This window comes from Tetrao urogallus (genome assembly GCF_951394365.1).
Source record: "Tetrao urogallus genome assembly, chromosome: 20".
NCBI lineage: Eukaryota > Metazoa > Chordata > Aves > Galliformes > Phasianidae > Tetrao > Tetrao urogallus.
The window spans coordinates 7,374,223-7,391,142 of NC_136833.1; the positions used below are offsets into that span (position 1 = coordinate 7,374,223).

At 43.2% G+C, this 16,920-nt stretch overlaps 1 protein-coding gene across 1 annotated transcript in view; it reads left to right on the forward strand.

Annotated features, from left to right (window-relative positions):
- The window catches only part of PPM1E (protein phosphatase, Mg2+/Mn2+ dependent 1E), a gene marked incomplete at both ends in the record, with an annotated part of 54,168 nt that extends 39,752 nt beyond the window's left edge, over window positions 1-14,416 (forward strand). The window contains 6 exons of the mRNA XM_079545042.1: window positions 6,831-6,949; window positions 9,861-10,060; window positions 11,548-11,736; window positions 12,535-12,678; window positions 12,992-13,085; window positions 13,350-14,416. Of these exons, the coding sequence (XP_079401168.1) occupies window positions 6,831-6,949; window positions 9,861-10,060; window positions 11,548-11,736; window positions 12,535-12,678; window positions 12,992-13,085; window positions 13,350-14,416 (1,813 nt within the window). The remainder of the gene's footprint in view (window positions 1-6,830; window positions 6,950-9,860; window positions 10,061-11,547; window positions 11,737-12,534; window positions 12,679-12,991; window positions 13,086-13,349) is intronic.
- Between the last annotated feature and the right edge of the window lie 2,504 nt (window positions 14,417-16,920).

Consider the following 16,920-nt stretch of genomic DNA (forward strand, 5'->3'; position numbering starts at 1 on the left):
GGATGCAAGGCAGCGCAGCTGGAAAAGTCTTGGCTTTGGCACCCACTGACAGCTCTGGTGCCAGCTGTCTCGGTGATGGGAGTCAGCACAGCCCTGCAGTGCCTGGGGTTCCCTCTGCGGGCAGCTCCCCCAGGGGGTCACAGAGAAGAGGACATAAATCATCATTTCCAAATGCACTTTCATGACTGACTTTTTTCAGTGTTGTGCCAACGTTTTAATTCTGCTCTCTGCCCTGTTTTGTTTTGTTTTGTTTTTAATTAGACAGTTTGATGTCCCGTGCAGCACAGTGGTTTCTTTACTTCCTTATTTATAAGTTCCTGTCAAAAAGCCCTGACAGGTGAGGGCAGCACCTGAGCCCTTCTGTGGGATTGGTGCCAACGCACTCTAATTGAGTTGTGTTTTTTGCAAATGTTTCCCGTCTGATGGCCAAACGTAATTTCCTAGAGTTTTCCATTTATTCCTATGTCACACATGCTTTACTGGGGAGAACAGTTTGTTGCCTCTTCAAATCTTTACCAAAGAAAAAAAAAAGGAGGAAAAAATACAAATCTGGTTTTCCTAGGTAAGGGTGGCTTATCTCAGTTTGTGAATAACACAAAACCCAATGTCTTTGTATGTCCTTACAGTGGTTAACAAATGATAGATTGTTTCTAAGGGCTTTTTAAAACTGTTTACTGTTGCTTATTTTTTAAGGTGATTATTTTAAAATAGAGAGTACAAAGTATTTTTAACTAAGGAGTAATTGCCAAATATAAGCTTAACAATAAGGTTTCATTCTATTTTGTGATATAGCGTTTCATGATTGCAATTAAGGAGAACTTGTACTGTTTACCATCAGCAAAAATCTCCAAACCTAATAAGAATGTGCAAAGAGAAAATTATTGTTCCCATGAGAATAATTTCATCCTCATTCACTATATTTATCTGTGGGGCATTGGGACGTTTCTGAGATCATAACCTCCCTGAATGCCTTGACAAGAAAGATGCAGCTATTACAAAATTAATACAGCTTTAAAACAAAGTCTGCTGAGCATATTGAAGCTTCTTAATCCAGCTGTTAAAGGCACTGTCTGAGCAGTGTACAATATCTTTTTAGGTCTAGTTAAGATAGACTTAATTACAGGAAAATATAAATTGCTGCGTGCTCTCTAGAAGATGGCAGTGAGTGCAATCCCAAAGGTTAATTATGTAGTAAACACAGACCACTGCAGTTTCTGTTCAGAATATGGGCACATCAGAAACGGTGTATTTCTGTAATGGTTCTGTATTATCTTTCTGTTACTTACGACTGTCAACACAAGGACAGAATCATTTTGAATGTGACCAGGCAGCTGTCTCTGTGAAGCCTATAGATAGCAGCTTCCTTGTGTAGAGCATTTTCAGCTCCTTCAAACAGATTTATCAAGCATCTTTACTGCCTCAACCCTGCCAGCTCAAATGACTTCTCAAGGAGCTTTGGTTATGCAATCTTGTAAGAAGTGCACTGTTTTGTTTGTTTCTTCTCTTTGTTGTTTGTCTGCTTTTTCTGTTTTAGCAACTCCCTGCAACAGCTAAAATGTAGTGCAGGGTTTCAGTGTGTTTTAGGAAACACATACCCATTTGTCCACCGTGACAAGGCTTTAAATAAGCTTCCAAGCTTCCACCTGCTGTCAGAGCAGCAGGACAGCACAGGGCAGAGCAGTGAGCTCATGGGGGAAGTGGTGCTTTGTGAGTGCGGAGAGGAGAACCTTCAGAGGCAGGAGCTGGAAATAGCATTTGTCTGGCATAATTAGAATAGCACCCGTAATTGTTGTGGGATCTGAGGACTGTTGGTGGAATATTCCTTCCTGATGTACAGACGTTAGGAGACAAACAGAAAGCCCTTGCCTTGTGCCTTGTTCCAGTGGCTATCCCCACAGCCAGCAGGTGGCTGAACAGGGCTGGGTAAGAAGCAGAAGGATCTTCCCAAAGAATTTTCTCCGTTATTGCTGCAGCTCACAGCATGGGAACTTTCAGTAATAAAGACTTTAAAGGTTTCTTCAAAGGGCTTCCAGGCTGTTCGACAAGCTCCATCTGGAAAAGATCTCATGAGACTTTGGAGTGTTTTGTAAATACAGGCTGGGGACAAATGAGGGCTTTCTTAAATTGAATTCTTGCAAAACTTGCTTTCTAAGAAGAACTTGCAGCAGGCCACATTAACACAGGAATGTTTACCAAATTGCATCCCTGGTGTAATGCCTTTTGGAAAGGGTACAGTTAGCTTGTCATCCCTATAAAGACTTTTACTAACGCAGTAAATTAGAGGTCTTATGGGAATGTGCTGCAGTTGGTTCTTTTCAGGCCACGTTCTTGGTCTTGGATTACTGTGTGAAACTATATACGATGCTTTATACTGTTTGCCTGTGGATTTGTTTTGTGTTTCAGCAGATTGAATAGTATTTCTATTTAAATCGTGTTTCATTCCAACTAAAACAGTTGGTGTTCTGTAGTGTCAGGGGATTCTTGAGGTAATAGGAGCGCTGTATGGTTTGTGATTTACTGCCCATTTCAGCCTTTGAGAGCCGTCGGTACCCTTCAGTCCATTTTTTCTTGCTTTGTTTGGATCAGTGATGCCTCATCAGTCTCAGCACACCATGCAGTGGGGGTCTGCTCAGCTCTGGTGGCTCTTGGTTGTGGATTTCGCTCAGAGTGCCTGCAACATCGTTTTTCCATCAGCAGTGCTAACGCTCCGGCAACACCAGCATTACCAAATCTAAAGAACTGGTTGGTTGTCTTACTTTCACAGTTTCCCCATCTTTGAAATGCTTCAGCTTTTCTAAAGATGCGTTTACTTTGTGCAGTTGTCTATGATTGTGCGTTAGCTGCCCGCATCAGACAAAACCTGCCTGTCTGGAGCTCTTACTTGTCTGTACATTGCACTTAGTGCTTCTGGCAGCAGATGAGAACAGAGAATATGGAGCAAGTAAGAGCTATGAAAGCTCCATAAATCTTATATAGATTGAAGATATTGCCTGCTATCATCTTGATATTTTTCCCTTTGCTTGTGTTCTTATATTGAAATCTCAGCATATTTCATGAACATTGAATTAAGCCTCCTACAGTCTTCCTCCTCCTCCTTCTCTCCCCCAGGAAATGACATTATCACCCCCTCTTTGTAGATGAGGAACTGAAGGTCTGCGTAGTGAAGTGCTTGGTCCAAGGTCAGCTCCTGAGCTAGTGGCACAGCTACAAATGGACACAGACATTCTAGCTCTCAGCTCTGCTGAACAGGATTGTGCCCTCCTGGTTTCAGTTCATCATAACTTGATGACTGTTCATATTTGAACATAAGAACATGGCAGAAGAATTAATTTTCAACCAGCCAACAGGTAATCCTTTGTTACACCAGCAGCAGGACACAAAGTACCTTCCATGCTCTCATGGATCCTGTCTGCTGATGCTTGCTTTGTGTAAGGGAAGATGTGAGGACAGCTGAGGACTACGAGAAAGAGTTGTCACTTGAGCGTGGCTCTTTGTTGTTTGGTGGGATGTGGTCGGTACTTGCCTGAACGTTCACTTTCATGATAAAAATGAAGGTAATGGATGGACCTGATTCTTCATTTGTCTCATTATAGCAATAATGAAGTATCCTGACAAAAGTCAGACTTCAAAATCTAATCTGTTTTAAAAGCAGTCAGAAACTCCAGTGCGCTCTTCTGCTTGCTGAAGGGGAGAAGTAATTCCACTAAAGTCCTCTGAGAAGAGAAATAAGAAGTGAATTTTGTCGTGCTAATCAGGAAGAGGAAGTCATCTGTCTGCAGCTGGTCGCTTTGCTGCTTACATGGCATAGCCCTATAAAGGCTACATAAGAAGCTTTGTGATGAACAAATGTCAAGGGCAATTAATTCTTTGGCAGGCAGCTGTTATTATTAGGACAAAGAATGGCCAGACATAGAAGGAAAGCCTTCAGCTGATTTAGTATTCTCTACCTTTTCCATCAAAACTGTTAAGTCACTCAAACCCCAGCGAAGAACTTTTATGCAGTGAGAATTTTAAATTTGCCATCTCCCTTTTCTAAGCAGGAGGCCCTTTAGTAGGTTTAGAGCACAGAGGAATAGCTCAGAGAAAATATTTGGAAATTCTTCTCCACTTTAATGCTATCAGCAAGCAGAGTTGTGTGTTAGGTCGGTAACATAATAATACGTGGGCTGAGTTAAACCCACTTCAGACTGTTTTTCTCAAAATTAATTGATGGAAACTGCCCACTTTCAGGCTTGATTTATTACCTTAGCAGAGTTATTCCAGGATTGCTGCAGTGCATCTGTGGGTGTTCTAAACACGCCCACAATGCCAGAGAATCAGGAAGGATGTACTTAAACCCCCTAATTTATCTAATAACATCTCCAGCAGGTTTTTGTGTGTGTGTAGGTTTAGTATTGTGATGGAAATACATTCTTTGGCTGGATGAAGAGCTCCTGTGTGAGACCAGTAACACTGGCTGCAGTGCTGTGTAAACAGCATTTGGAGCTGATGGGGGAGATGCTCTGACTGCATAACTTGTAAATGTGTATTTTAGTTTCGTACTTAGTATACTTAGAATGACATCTAAAGTTGCAGATATAAACACTCACAGTCGTGTCTTACAGAGGTGGCCATCCCATCCCATCCCATCCCATCCCATCCCATCCCATCCCATCCCATCCCATCCCATCCCATCCCATTTTGGCAGCCATCATCTCAGTTCTCAGCAGTATTCCCTCTTTGCCCAGTAGACATTCTTGAGGGCTCGTTTACAAGGGATAGGAAACAAATTTGGTCCTTCTAAAGCTTCCTGCACTGACAGGTTGAGGGCAAGCCCTGGACTGGGGATCAGCTGGGATTCCTGCAGGTGCCACGCAGCCTGTTCTGTTCATGCCTGTAGCGAGCTCCATCCGAGGGAGGTGTGTTTGTAAGTGCTTTCAGCATGGATTCTTCTGCTGTGCTTTATTTAGGCTGTACCATAATAAATAATCTTCCTGTGGATTTTTTTAGAATGCTGTTCTGGTGCTGTTGCTAACTGCAGACATAATTATCCCATCCCAGGCGTCACAATCTCTCACTTTTGTTGTAACATGAAAGTTGCATGTAACATGAACAGCAACCGGTATTGCTGCTCCGGAGTATTGAAGCTAATAATAGAAATGAGAAACCTGTTCTTTGTGAGCTAAATAAAGGCAGACAAGACTCGATAGAAAATCAGCTTCCACGTGCATTCAAAGTAAAGGAGATCCCGGCGTTCCTCCTGCTGATCACTCTTACCACCGGGCACTGCTGTATGCAAATGGGATCAGAGTTCCTGTGCTGTGCTGGGAAGAGCCAGTCCGAAGGCAGCTGATTTCCTCAAGCCGTCGTGCTTCATTAGCAGGCGTGCTGCTGAGGCCTGGAGGTGCTGCGTGAGCAGAATGCTCAGCTGCTAATTCTAGGAAATACTCTTAGTGATGGTGCAGTGACACAAGTGGCTTTCGGCATTGCTTGGAGGGCCGGGGCTTGTCTTGTTATGATGTATCACTTGCAAAAAGATATTCAGTGTGAATCTTATATTTAAATAATTTATAGATATGTTGAATTCTGAATAACAAGGATTGGAGGATGCGTTTCATATACGTTTCCTGAATCTGCTGCATAATCCTACTGCTTGTAGCGATGTTTGGTGTCAGTAATCCAGAAAATGTTTTAGTATCATGGTTTTTCAAAAATCCCCAAGTGCAGTTGTCTTTTCCTTGCAGCAAATCAAATGTGAGCACAAGGGATGGGTGCCACGTGCTTCTCGGGCTCCAGAACTAATCTGATAGGTCCGTGTGTAGGGGTTGGTATGTTCTGGATATTGGGTGGATACTTCTAGGCTGATGCCTCCTCCCCATCCTTGGTAAAAGTATGAGCACAGACTTCCTGGTCCTAAGTGGAAGAAACAGGCTCAGGAAGCGTTTGCTCATTGCCTGCTCCTTGGACTGGCTGATGTGCAGTTCCGTGGTTGATGGGCTGTTTCAGAAAATGGAATTAGCTCGTATATCTCTGTGTGGTCCTGCAATGGTAGACACATCCTATGCAGGCCATTGTTACCCCTGCTGATGACTATGGGTACTGGAGCTTTCAGGCTGCATCAGCAGGAGGCACGCGGAAAAGCTAAGTCAGACAAATGGGAAATACAAAGGTATACGTAAATTAAGGGGCATTAAACTCCTCTCAAATGAGAAAATGTACATTCAAGTGGCCTTGGTTTGCTATAGATTAATTAACCTTGGGATTTATCAGGTTTAATTAAGCTACAGTGAGTTAAAGCCACTTTTCTCTTGATGGAGAACATTCACGAGGGAGCTTAATTCCCTTTTAACCTTATGCAATGCACACATTCTTCATACTTCCTGTGAGTTTGCCCTAACTTTCCTCAGTGTTGCTTAGATTTTGGAAACTTTGAAAACTGAAGAGTTCTTTTATCCTTTGGAATCCTGGCTCCATTTCTAGCTGGACAGAGTGGACTTATGATAAAGTGCATAACGGACACTCAGCAAATATGCAGTACACAAGGACTGTGTGGCAAAACGCAGGGGGTTAAGGTCTAGATTTGAAAAGCAAATAAAGGGTAAGACGTGAAACATGAAAGCATAAGAAGTGGAGAAAATAATAATGAAATGGGCTATTAAAATCTATGTGGTAAGCCTGGGGAGGTCCTGCTGTGGGACTGTGGTGCTGTCTGACAAAGACTCAGAGGTTTTACAAGTCTCAGACAAGTCCAGGTTCCAATTTTCTATAGAAAAGGATTGTGATGTATTACCGTGACTGCGAATTGCTTTGCTAAATATCTTTATATGGGTTTCTTTTTTTCTCTTTTCCAGTAATTGCCCTTCATTTCTGGCTGCTGCTTTAGCTAGAGCAACTTCAGATGAAGTCCTCCAGAGCGATCTTTCAGCACTCTACTTACCAAAGCACGTGGACAACGCCGATGGCATTATACGTACGTACATCAGTGCTCAGCAGCGTGCAATTGCACACCTTGTGCATCTTTCTTTACCAGAATGTCTTACAGACAGTTCTTAGATTTTAAATTCCTCAGTGCCTTAAGCAATCCATCCAGTCCGACCATGTGATGTGGTACTAGATTTTCCCCACATTAGCTCCTGCTATCAGTTAGCTAAACAGGGTTGGGCTTCACTCCTGACATCCTCCTCCCTTGTGATATAAAAAAATTAATGGTCAATTTACCACACCCCAGGTAGCACTAGTGGCTAGTTTCTTAGTCAAAACTTTCTTGGTTTTGACTCTTGTCCAGTTTCAACTCTTACCATTGAATTATCTTTTTTCATTTTGTTCCTTTCTCCACCTGCACTTCAGCCTTTTATTGGATTTTTGCTCTTTAGAGCAGATCTAATTCACTCCTTTATTTTAAGAGCATCTCTGTAAGGACTAGGACTATATCTGGTGGCCCTGGATTTCTTGGTAAGCGCTTGCAACAGTGTGCCCTGCTGCTTTCCTCCTGGCAAGCACAAGTTGTTCTTCTTCATCCTTAGAGGAAAGTCAAATACGTGTAGGAAGAGGAACTGAAAATAATTCAGAATTAAGTTTAGCTTTTACTACAGCTCATTTATTTATTTTTTACTTTCAGCAAAGAGTAATACACACATATTTTATCTGAAGAGGGAAGTCTCCTTTTATCCATATATCTTTGTTAGCTATCAAGATTTTGGCAGCGTCCGGCTCCAGGCTGTGTACTTTCCATGCATCAAATAATTTCATAATTCTGCTGACTAAACAGTCTTGAAAAACTTTCTGGGATGCTCATTATGGCACAGAGCAACGCTCCCCATACTTGCTGAGAGGAATTCTGCCATTCCATCTGGAAAATACTGCTGCCAAGCCACTTTGCCCATTCTCTCCTTTCCTGATTAAAAAGAAAAAAAGAAAAAAAAAAAAAAGATTCTGGGGATAAGTAAGAAATATAAAACTGGCTATTTGGAGATTCAGATGCTGGTGAATTTCTCAGCCTTTGGAAAACTGAGAAAAAGAAAAACATGCGATGGGTTCCCTTTTGTAGGTATTGCTGCCTCCTCCTGCTGAGCAGGTAAATGGAATAGATTTGTCATTGTTCTGGCTGAGCAGCCTTCATTAATTTCAAATTGAGATCTCAGAGACTTGCATAAATATTTGACAGTCTCCAAGGAAATGTTGACTAAGCCTCCACGCTGAGTATCTGCAGAGTTCAACAATAAAAAAAAATCACACCTACAGAAATTTCCATTTAAATCTATTTAAATCTGTAATACACAGATGCCAGCAGAGATTGGGTGGCATGTGTACGGGCTGTGTGCAGCAGACACTGAAAGTTTGAGGCTTCAGACAGTATGTTGAGCTCAATTGTCATAATGAAGGTACTTAAAGATGAAATATACCTTTGCAGACTCACTGTAAGGTATTAAAATGTGAAAATAAGGAGGGAGAGAAAGATAGAGATCATATTCTGGACCATAGTAAAGCAATGGCTTAATATAAACGCTGCAATTTCACATAATTTCACACAAGAAATGTACAAGGTTTCTCTAACCAACACAAAAATTGGTCATTGACTGGTCAGAAACCAGACTTCTTATGATCAAGGCTTTCCTTAATCTCATCTCTGTGGCGTGTCAAACCCGAGTTTTGATCCCTGTTGTCACACTGCCCAGATTTTCAAGAGAGGTCTTAAAATGTAAGCACTAAAAAGCAAAATCTGATTACCGGTATTCTCTTTACTCTGATTTTCCTCTAAACCATGTCAGCAGCCTTTAGGAACAGTAATGCCTGAGCTGGATTTCCTACCAGCCGTGGTACAATTAAGCGCTGCCTCCAACACTGGGGATTTTGGAGCAGCAGGAGGGAAATGAAATTCTCCATGACACAACCACAGTGACAGCTGAGTCAGCTCTGGCTCAGCGCTGCAGCATTAACGAGTGATGAGTAATTTACAGCTGTGAGGGGGTGGTTTGACTTTTGTGGGCCTTTCTCCTGTTTTAACCTCAGGAGCAATTATTGATGAGGCTGACACTACGCATACTCCCCATACTCCCTGCTGGGGAAGGGTATTTAGGATTTCAACACAGCAAATCCATTTACTGCGTTCAGGGTCATGCTCTGAACTGTAACAACCACATGACATTGAAGGGCACGGTGTTTCCCATTATATAGGCCCATTGGAAAAAGAGATGGAAGAGTAAGTCTGTGGAGTTTCCTTCTGGAAAATAAAACTTGGATGCTTCAGGCTGTACGTGTTCCCTCTTTAAATACATTATCCAGCAAAGAGATTCCTAGTGGCACTGGTGGGAGTGGTATAGGTGTTACGGGAGAATTGGTATGCGTTACTGTAATGGTGGTGGGATGACCTGGTCATTTGCTTTTATTCATTTTATTTTTTAAAGCTACGTGACCAAGAAGACAGGACTCCTCCTTCTGATTACATACGTAGCTTATTTCCAACTTATCCATTGGTCTTGAACCAAATGATAATCTGTAATGGTTTGTGCTTTGTGTGTGTGATCCTGTATGCCACGCGGTCCCTATCGGAGTGGCTGCACCACCCTGTGCAGAGCTACACAGGGGATCCAGTGCTGAGGGAAACACATTGCTTTTCATTTTTCCCGATTCTGCAAATGAGTTCCCCAAAGGCACGGGAGCATGTTTAAATTAAAAAGACAAACGATGAGCTTCTCACTGATGAATGCTGATTATGATAAGTTTGGCTTTCTCTTTTCATGTATCAGCAGCCAGAATTTCCCTGCTGACATCCATCTCAACTACTTGGCAAAAATGGTTTTGTTTCATCTTTGTAATGTATGCAAGAGAAAAACTCTCAATAACACTCTCAGCCTTTTATTTGTGGTTTTTGTTTTCCCCAGAGATTGAGACAGTGAAACTGGCCCGCTTAGTTTTTAGCAAACTCCATGAGATCTGCAGCAACTGGGTGAAAGAATTCCCCCTCCAGCCGAAGCCACACCGCTACTATGAGACGTCCATCCACGCCATCAAGAATATGCGGAGGAAAATGGAAGACAAGCATGTCTGCATTCCAGACTTCAACATGCTCTTCAACCTTGAGGTAAAGTGAGATTATGTGGAAGATTATGAATACGTTTGCCATTCATGGGGCAACTGGACAGTCTTCTACCGTGAAAATGAAAACCATCCCTGTGAGGGACCTGGGAAAGATTGAATGTCAGGAGGCAAGCCTGGTCGTAAGTTAGTTCAGTTGATTCTGTAATTATAGCAGCTGTATGACATGCAGTTTCTATTTGGTATATATAGAATAAAAGAGCAATGTCTGCTAAAATGCCAGCTAACTAAACACAGTATGTATGTGCCCCATCCTGATGTAACCAGTCATGCAGTGGCTGAAGAAGTGACCTGCCATCGTGCAGAAAGCATGGTGTAGTATTATTTGGTGGAACTGGCAGCCAGACTTCCCTTTTGTATCAGCCATCAAGTGCTCATGCTTGCTCTTCCTTCAGATATAAAACTGGACACTGAGGAGGGTCAAGAAGAAGAAAGTGGCAAGAATTTTACCATTGAGATCAGATTGCTGCATAATTGATTCTTTATTACATTCTGTCACTTTAATAACCATTTTCTGTGCCCTATCCAAATTTTACCTTTAAATGATACTAATGCAAGCAGAGGCAGATGTTTCCTCTGCCTGTCAATTGTCAGCTTTCTTATTCCAATTTGTGTTGGAGCCTGTTACTTAAAAATTACAATGTACAAATACTCCAGTCATTGAGATGGCTGTCAAGGTTGAATTGGCACTGACAGTGGGTTGGTGTGTTCTATGTGTGAATAGGCACAGGAGCTGCTGTCTCTGGGTGCAAAGCATTGTTTCTTTGTTTGAACAGATAAGGGGAAGCAGAGAAAACGTGACTCCAGGATGAGTGATTCTGCTGTACTTGATTTGTGAATGCAATCACATTTCATTATCTGATGAGCGACTACATACGGGTGTTTTAAAAACAGGCATCTGAAGTGATGTGGATTAGAATTAAAAAAAAAAAAGAAAAAAAAAAAAAGAAAAAAAAAAAAAAGAGAAAGCAAGCAGAGGTTATCTGGCTTCACATTTTAACTGTTCTGGCATTTCATCCCTAGTGGATTTCAGTCTTGATGGAGACTTCACATAAACTGTATTAGATGTTCTTCTTCACTCTCTGTGATTTTCACAGTCACAAAAACTTCTGCTCTATTTGATGGGAATGGCACTTCCTATTTGAGTTGAGTGACTGAACTGTAGCAAATGGAACATAAGGAGCACTGAGAGAGCTATACAGGTGATTCTTGCAGGGCATCTCCTGCCATTTGCAGGTAGAATTCATTAGCAGTGAAGTGGGAATTTTCGTCCATATTTCCCTTTGATGCAAGTGGAAACAGTCTTTGTACTTTGTTGTTCCAGTGGAGATTGCCTGTAAGTGCAGTTTAATGCTGGCGAATGCTCGCAGAGGACATAACAAGTCCCAAGTTCAAAAATCTTAGAGACAATCTAATGAACTGTTTGCATTGCTTTCTCCTTTAGTTGTTTTCTCAATGTGTTTTCACTGGCAGGACCAAGAAGAGCAAGCCTATTTTGCGGTGTTCGATGGCCATGGGGGAGTGGATGCTGCCATCTATGCCTCCATCCATCTCCACGTGAACATGGTGCACCAGGAGATGTTTCAGCACGACCCGGCGGAGGCGCTGTGCCGAGCCTTCCGTGTGACGGATGAGCGCTTTGTCCAGAAGGCAGCCAGAGAGGTGACTGAGTGACAGGGGGACGAAGGCTTGACTCTGAAAGTATTAACTGACTAATCAAACAGAACAAAAATACAACCAGAAGTTGGGGGAATATCATCTCATGAGGGAAGCAAGAACTTTCTGGCACATCAGGCTATTGGAACAGGACTTTGACAGGAACTGTGTTAGCAGGGGTGCACTAAGTGCTGTGCACAGCCTGGGGTCAGCAGAGGGCCATCCATGCACAGTCCGTAGAGCTGATCCCATGTTCTTCATGTTCCACAGAACCTCGCTCCATGCGCTTCTTACAACAGCCAGTTCATTAAGAAGGATGCTGCTATTCTTATGCTCATGCACTAACTAGGTTTAGTCCTTGGGGTGTTGTGTTGTTTTTTTTTTTCCCCCTCATTCCTACTATGTAAATCTTTCTTAGTTCTAAAAAGCTAGAATAAACTAATTGCTTCCTCAGCCTCCTAAGCTCATATAACAGCTGGGTTAAGTGGAGATCTTAAGATGCAGATAGGAATCTGGCATAGGAAGTCAACTAAAACAGCAGCATTTAGCCCTGTTTCTGAACAGCCCGGCTTCTGAAATGCGATTCCAGCTCAAGGCAAGTCATAGGCAAAAATTAGTGACTTGCAGTGGCCCTGACGGGCTCCTAACAGTCAGAGCAGTAAGGAAAGTGCTGCCCTGTTTCTCCTTGGGAGCAGGCTGCACGCACGTTAAAAAACCAACATGTTTTTGAGTTAACCAGAAAAGTGCTCTGAAATTGTTCTCATTGTCTCACTTAAAACTACAGGCATTTTTTTTCCCATCCAGAGCCTGCGTTGTGGAACCACTGGGGTGGTGACTTTCATCCGAGGGAATATGTTGCATGTGGCTTGGCTTGGGGACTCCCAGGTTATGCTTGTGAGGAGAGGCCAAGCTGTGGAACTGATGAAACCCCACAAACCAGACCGAGAGGTGAGAACGGCCTGTTTTAAATCCACCTGGACAGTGTTTATCATGGAACTGGCAGATGTCATTGTGATTTGGGCTTTTTGGACACTGAGTGTCATTTTGTCAATGCCTCTCAGAGAGGCAGAGCGTGTTGCAGTTTATCTGATTTGATTGGAAGTTGTTATGAATTTGTGTGCAAACTCTTTGTTCGCATCTGAAGGGGCTTGCAGCCCTCGCCCTGCTGTGTTTGCGAAAACACCAGGTACCCGTGGAAGCATTCAGAGGGAAAGCACTAAGAGCTCTATTCAACCAACTCCTGTGCTGTCTTGCTGTTTAGGATGAGAAGAAACGCATCGAGGCGCTTGGTGGCTGTGTGGTCTGGTTTGGAGCCTGGAGGGTGAATGGGAGCCTGTCAGTCTCCAGAGCTATTGGTAAGAATGGGCTTTAATTCCATTTTCTGCCTTGCTTTTGCTTTTCATCAAAATTTTTTTCTAGTAATCCAAACATGAAATGCAGCTGAAGACAGAACCGTGTGCACCGAACCTCTATTTTTGCCTCTAGTTTGAGGGGCTGTTCAAAATAGTTTCTAACCTGAGGAAGAGAGAGCCATTCGCTCCATGCTGTGTTAATAAAAGGCTTCCAGATGCTGCAGCTGCAAACCCACGGTCTTGTGTACATGTGTTGTTTTTCCACAGGGGACGCTGAGCACAAGCCATACATCTGTGGGGACGCAGACTCTGCCTCCACTGTACTGGATGGCTCTGAAGACTACCTCATTTTAGCCTGCGATGGTTTCTACGACACGGTCAATCCCGATGAGGCAGTCAAAGTGGTGGCTGACCATCTAAAGGAAAATAATGGTGACAGCAGCATGGTAGCACATAAATTAGTGGCATCTGCTCGGGATGCCGGTTCCAGCGACAACATTACTGTCATTGTGGTATTTCTCAGGGACATGAATGCAGCAGTCAGCGTTAGTGAGGAGTCGGACTGGACAGAGAACTCTTTTCAAGGTGGGCAAGAAGACAATGGGGAGGATAAGGAAAACCATGGAGAATGCAAGCGACCGTGGCCCCAGCACCAGTGCTCAGCACCTGCTGACCTAGGCTATGAAGGACGAGTGGATTCCTTCACTGATAGAACTAGCTTAAGCATAGGGTCCGGCATTAACCCATTCGATGATCAAGGCTATTTAGACCTGACAAAAACAGAAACTAGTACGCCTAATAGTGCCAAATACCTGCCACCAATTCAAGTGTTTAGTCCTGGTATACCAAAGAATGCAAGTTTGATTAATGGCTTGACAGTGAAGAACGAATCACCAGAGAGCACGTCATCAATGTGCGGACAGAGCGACCCCAGGGAGTACAGCGCTCCTCTTGGTTTGCGTGCTGCAGAGCGGAGCATCTACAGGGTGAAGGGTTTAACCCCCATCTCCTTTGGGCTGGAAGACGAACTGTTCAAGTCCTTGGGAAAACGAGTTGCATTCTTTCATTTCCGATTCTGTTCCGGGAAGAGGCGACGAGGAGCCAGGCTCAAACCAAAGTTTCCCACGCCGCTCTTGGCTCGCGAGCCTTCCCACACTGAGGGGTCGGCTCTGCCCTCGCCTGTCCGAAGCCGTGGTAGCACGAGGCTGTTGGTCAGACACTCCCCGTGGTGGAGGCTGCCCAGTCCTACCGCTTACAGCGAGGGCATGCTTTTGACGCGAAGACAAAGTCATTGTATACCAGACGCGTACCTTCATCGATGCTGTAAGATGTAACTGTCTCCCTTGTGTTTCCCCTTCAGACTCCCAAAATAGACATTCCCAAAATAAAACCGGCATCATCAGGAAGCGAAAAAAGGTGGGCATTTCAGAAGTGTGCTACAGTCTCCTGCAAAGCTCAAACCACGTGTAAATAGATCTAGGAATTAACAAATGTAGTTGTTTCAATTTCCACAAGGTTTGCTGGTGGTGCCGCCCGAGCAGCGCCACAGCCACCCGCACACACAGCATTAGTCACACTCACCAGTGAAAGCTGAATAGCTGGGTCCTGGGAGCAGACACTGGGAGGGAACAGTCCTTGGAACTGCAGGAAGGTGAACCCACCTGAGATGCATCTATGGAGCAATATGTCAAGAAAGGTTCTGGTTTAGAACTGCCGATTATTTTTTTTTTTTTAGAGTGGGGAGGAAGTTTCCATAGAAGTCCAGGTTGCGTGGGTTATTTTGTGTTCTGCTGTTCTGCTTTCTGTTTATTTCAGGCTGTCATTAAGATGAATCAGAAAATTACATCCACTTTTGCAGGTAAAAGACTAAAAGCCATACAGGGTTTTACCAGGTACCTTAGGAATGGACAAACTAAGCTCCTGCTACTCTGTTCTCAGACTCCCATTGAGGTACAGACTCATAATTTACCTATTTTTTTTCTTGTAAGATAAAATGTGGAATATGAAGAAAACTGTTTTTGTAGTTTTTAAAACAAATATTTCCTATGGCTAGAGGCGCAGCATAGGGAATGTCGTATATTTCTGGTGCTTTTAGTGGCATTTTTCTTCTTTGTCAGTTAAGGAAACTGTTCTCAGTTGGTTTTAATCAAATATGATTGTGCTTCATGCTTTGAGCCAACCTCTCTCCACCGTAACTTCATCTCAGGTCTTAAAAGAAACCACATCTGTGGAGATGTTCAGTACAGCACTGCTGTCACTCCACAAGGCAAATCAGAGAGCTGCTTGCTAGGAGTAACGAGCAATTCAGGAGCTGTTTGGCCGCAGCAGTGACTTCTAGATGGCAGTGGCATAATTGAACATCGGGTTGCAGCATGAAGGACAGTCAGATGCTGCACCTGCCAGGAGCATCAGTGCTGCAATTTGATGCTTTCCACAGTGTGTCAGAAGGGCTGCTGGAGCGATCCAAAGCAAATGGAAATGCCATGGATGCCTATGAGCAGGGGATGCGCTCGGGGGTTGGTGCAGGAGTGGGATTCTCTGACAATCCACAGCTCTGCTTTGGTCCAACCTGAATTTAGAAAGACAAGTGAGGAATGGCAGTAGACCTTATACTGAGTAACAGAGGGCTGCTGATCAAACTTGGGATCAAACAGTGCCCACCAGCTCTGCCCTGCTCTCGAGGTGATGTTAAACCCTCAAGGGAGCACTGAATGAGGACGTAAGTGAGCAGGCTATTCCCATCAGCTCCACTGAATAGGCATCCTGTTACTATTACTTGTTACAGTAAGGAGGAGTATGAATAAATAAGTCTTTGTGAGCATTTATTGTACAATTCATATCATTTTAGCAGTAATAATTTAATAACAGTATTAGTATTTAGCTAGCATTTGCAAAGTATTTTAATATTAAGTAGTCAGGAGATTATCCAACACAAAGAGATGGCAAGGTTTGAATTCCGCCAATTTCTGCTTCTTCTGTCTTTGATGCACTATTTTAAAAGCAATTTTATGAATAGCAAAAGGCTTTGTGAGTAACCAGGAGTTGGAGTGTGGCTTCAGATTCCTTTGATCTTTTTCAGACTTTTTTTTTTTTAAATCTTGTGGGATCATTGGCTCTTATCTGTCATCTTAGTAAGCCTTAGCCGTTTTCTGTGTTCTCTTTAGCTGCAGCATATGTTCCAAGTCAGATTTACTAAGGAAATTTGAGAAACGGTGAAATATGCAACTCTGGGGCATCTCTGTGGTGCCTTTGTTTTAAATTATTCACAGTAATAATAATGCGTTGAAAGTCCATCTTGTAGCTGACTGGTGTGTCTGAGAAGAACGGCGGTGGTGTAAGTGCGATTCTTTGTGCGATTGAACTAGAATGGCAAACTGTCACGGAGGACAAAACTTCTTCCCAGCCTGCTGGAGCGGTTGAAGAGCACTGGACTGCACGTGTGCTGTCTGGGGAAGGATAAAGCTTTTTAGGTGTGGATTCATCAACAATGCTGCTCACACCATCTATCTTGCCAGGAGAACAATCCGCCATCGTAGTTCCAGTGTGGTCAGGTTAAAAAACACAAACACAAACCATTGTATAGATAGCAAGTGTTCATTTCTTCACTAACTGCATATTTATAGAGTAGATAGGAACCATTTGTAAGGTAAGTCCTTTAAAGTTCTATAATATTAAAGTAGTGGTTATTGGTCTGATATATGCTGCTCTTGATTCTACACACTAGACAAAAAAGCAGTGCTTTGTGAAATGCAGTGTTTTCTCTTAATGCCACTGGTGATAGGAAGTAGTTCTCTTCAGTTCAGAATCCTGTGCCCTTATTTGCTGCTTGCTAACGTAA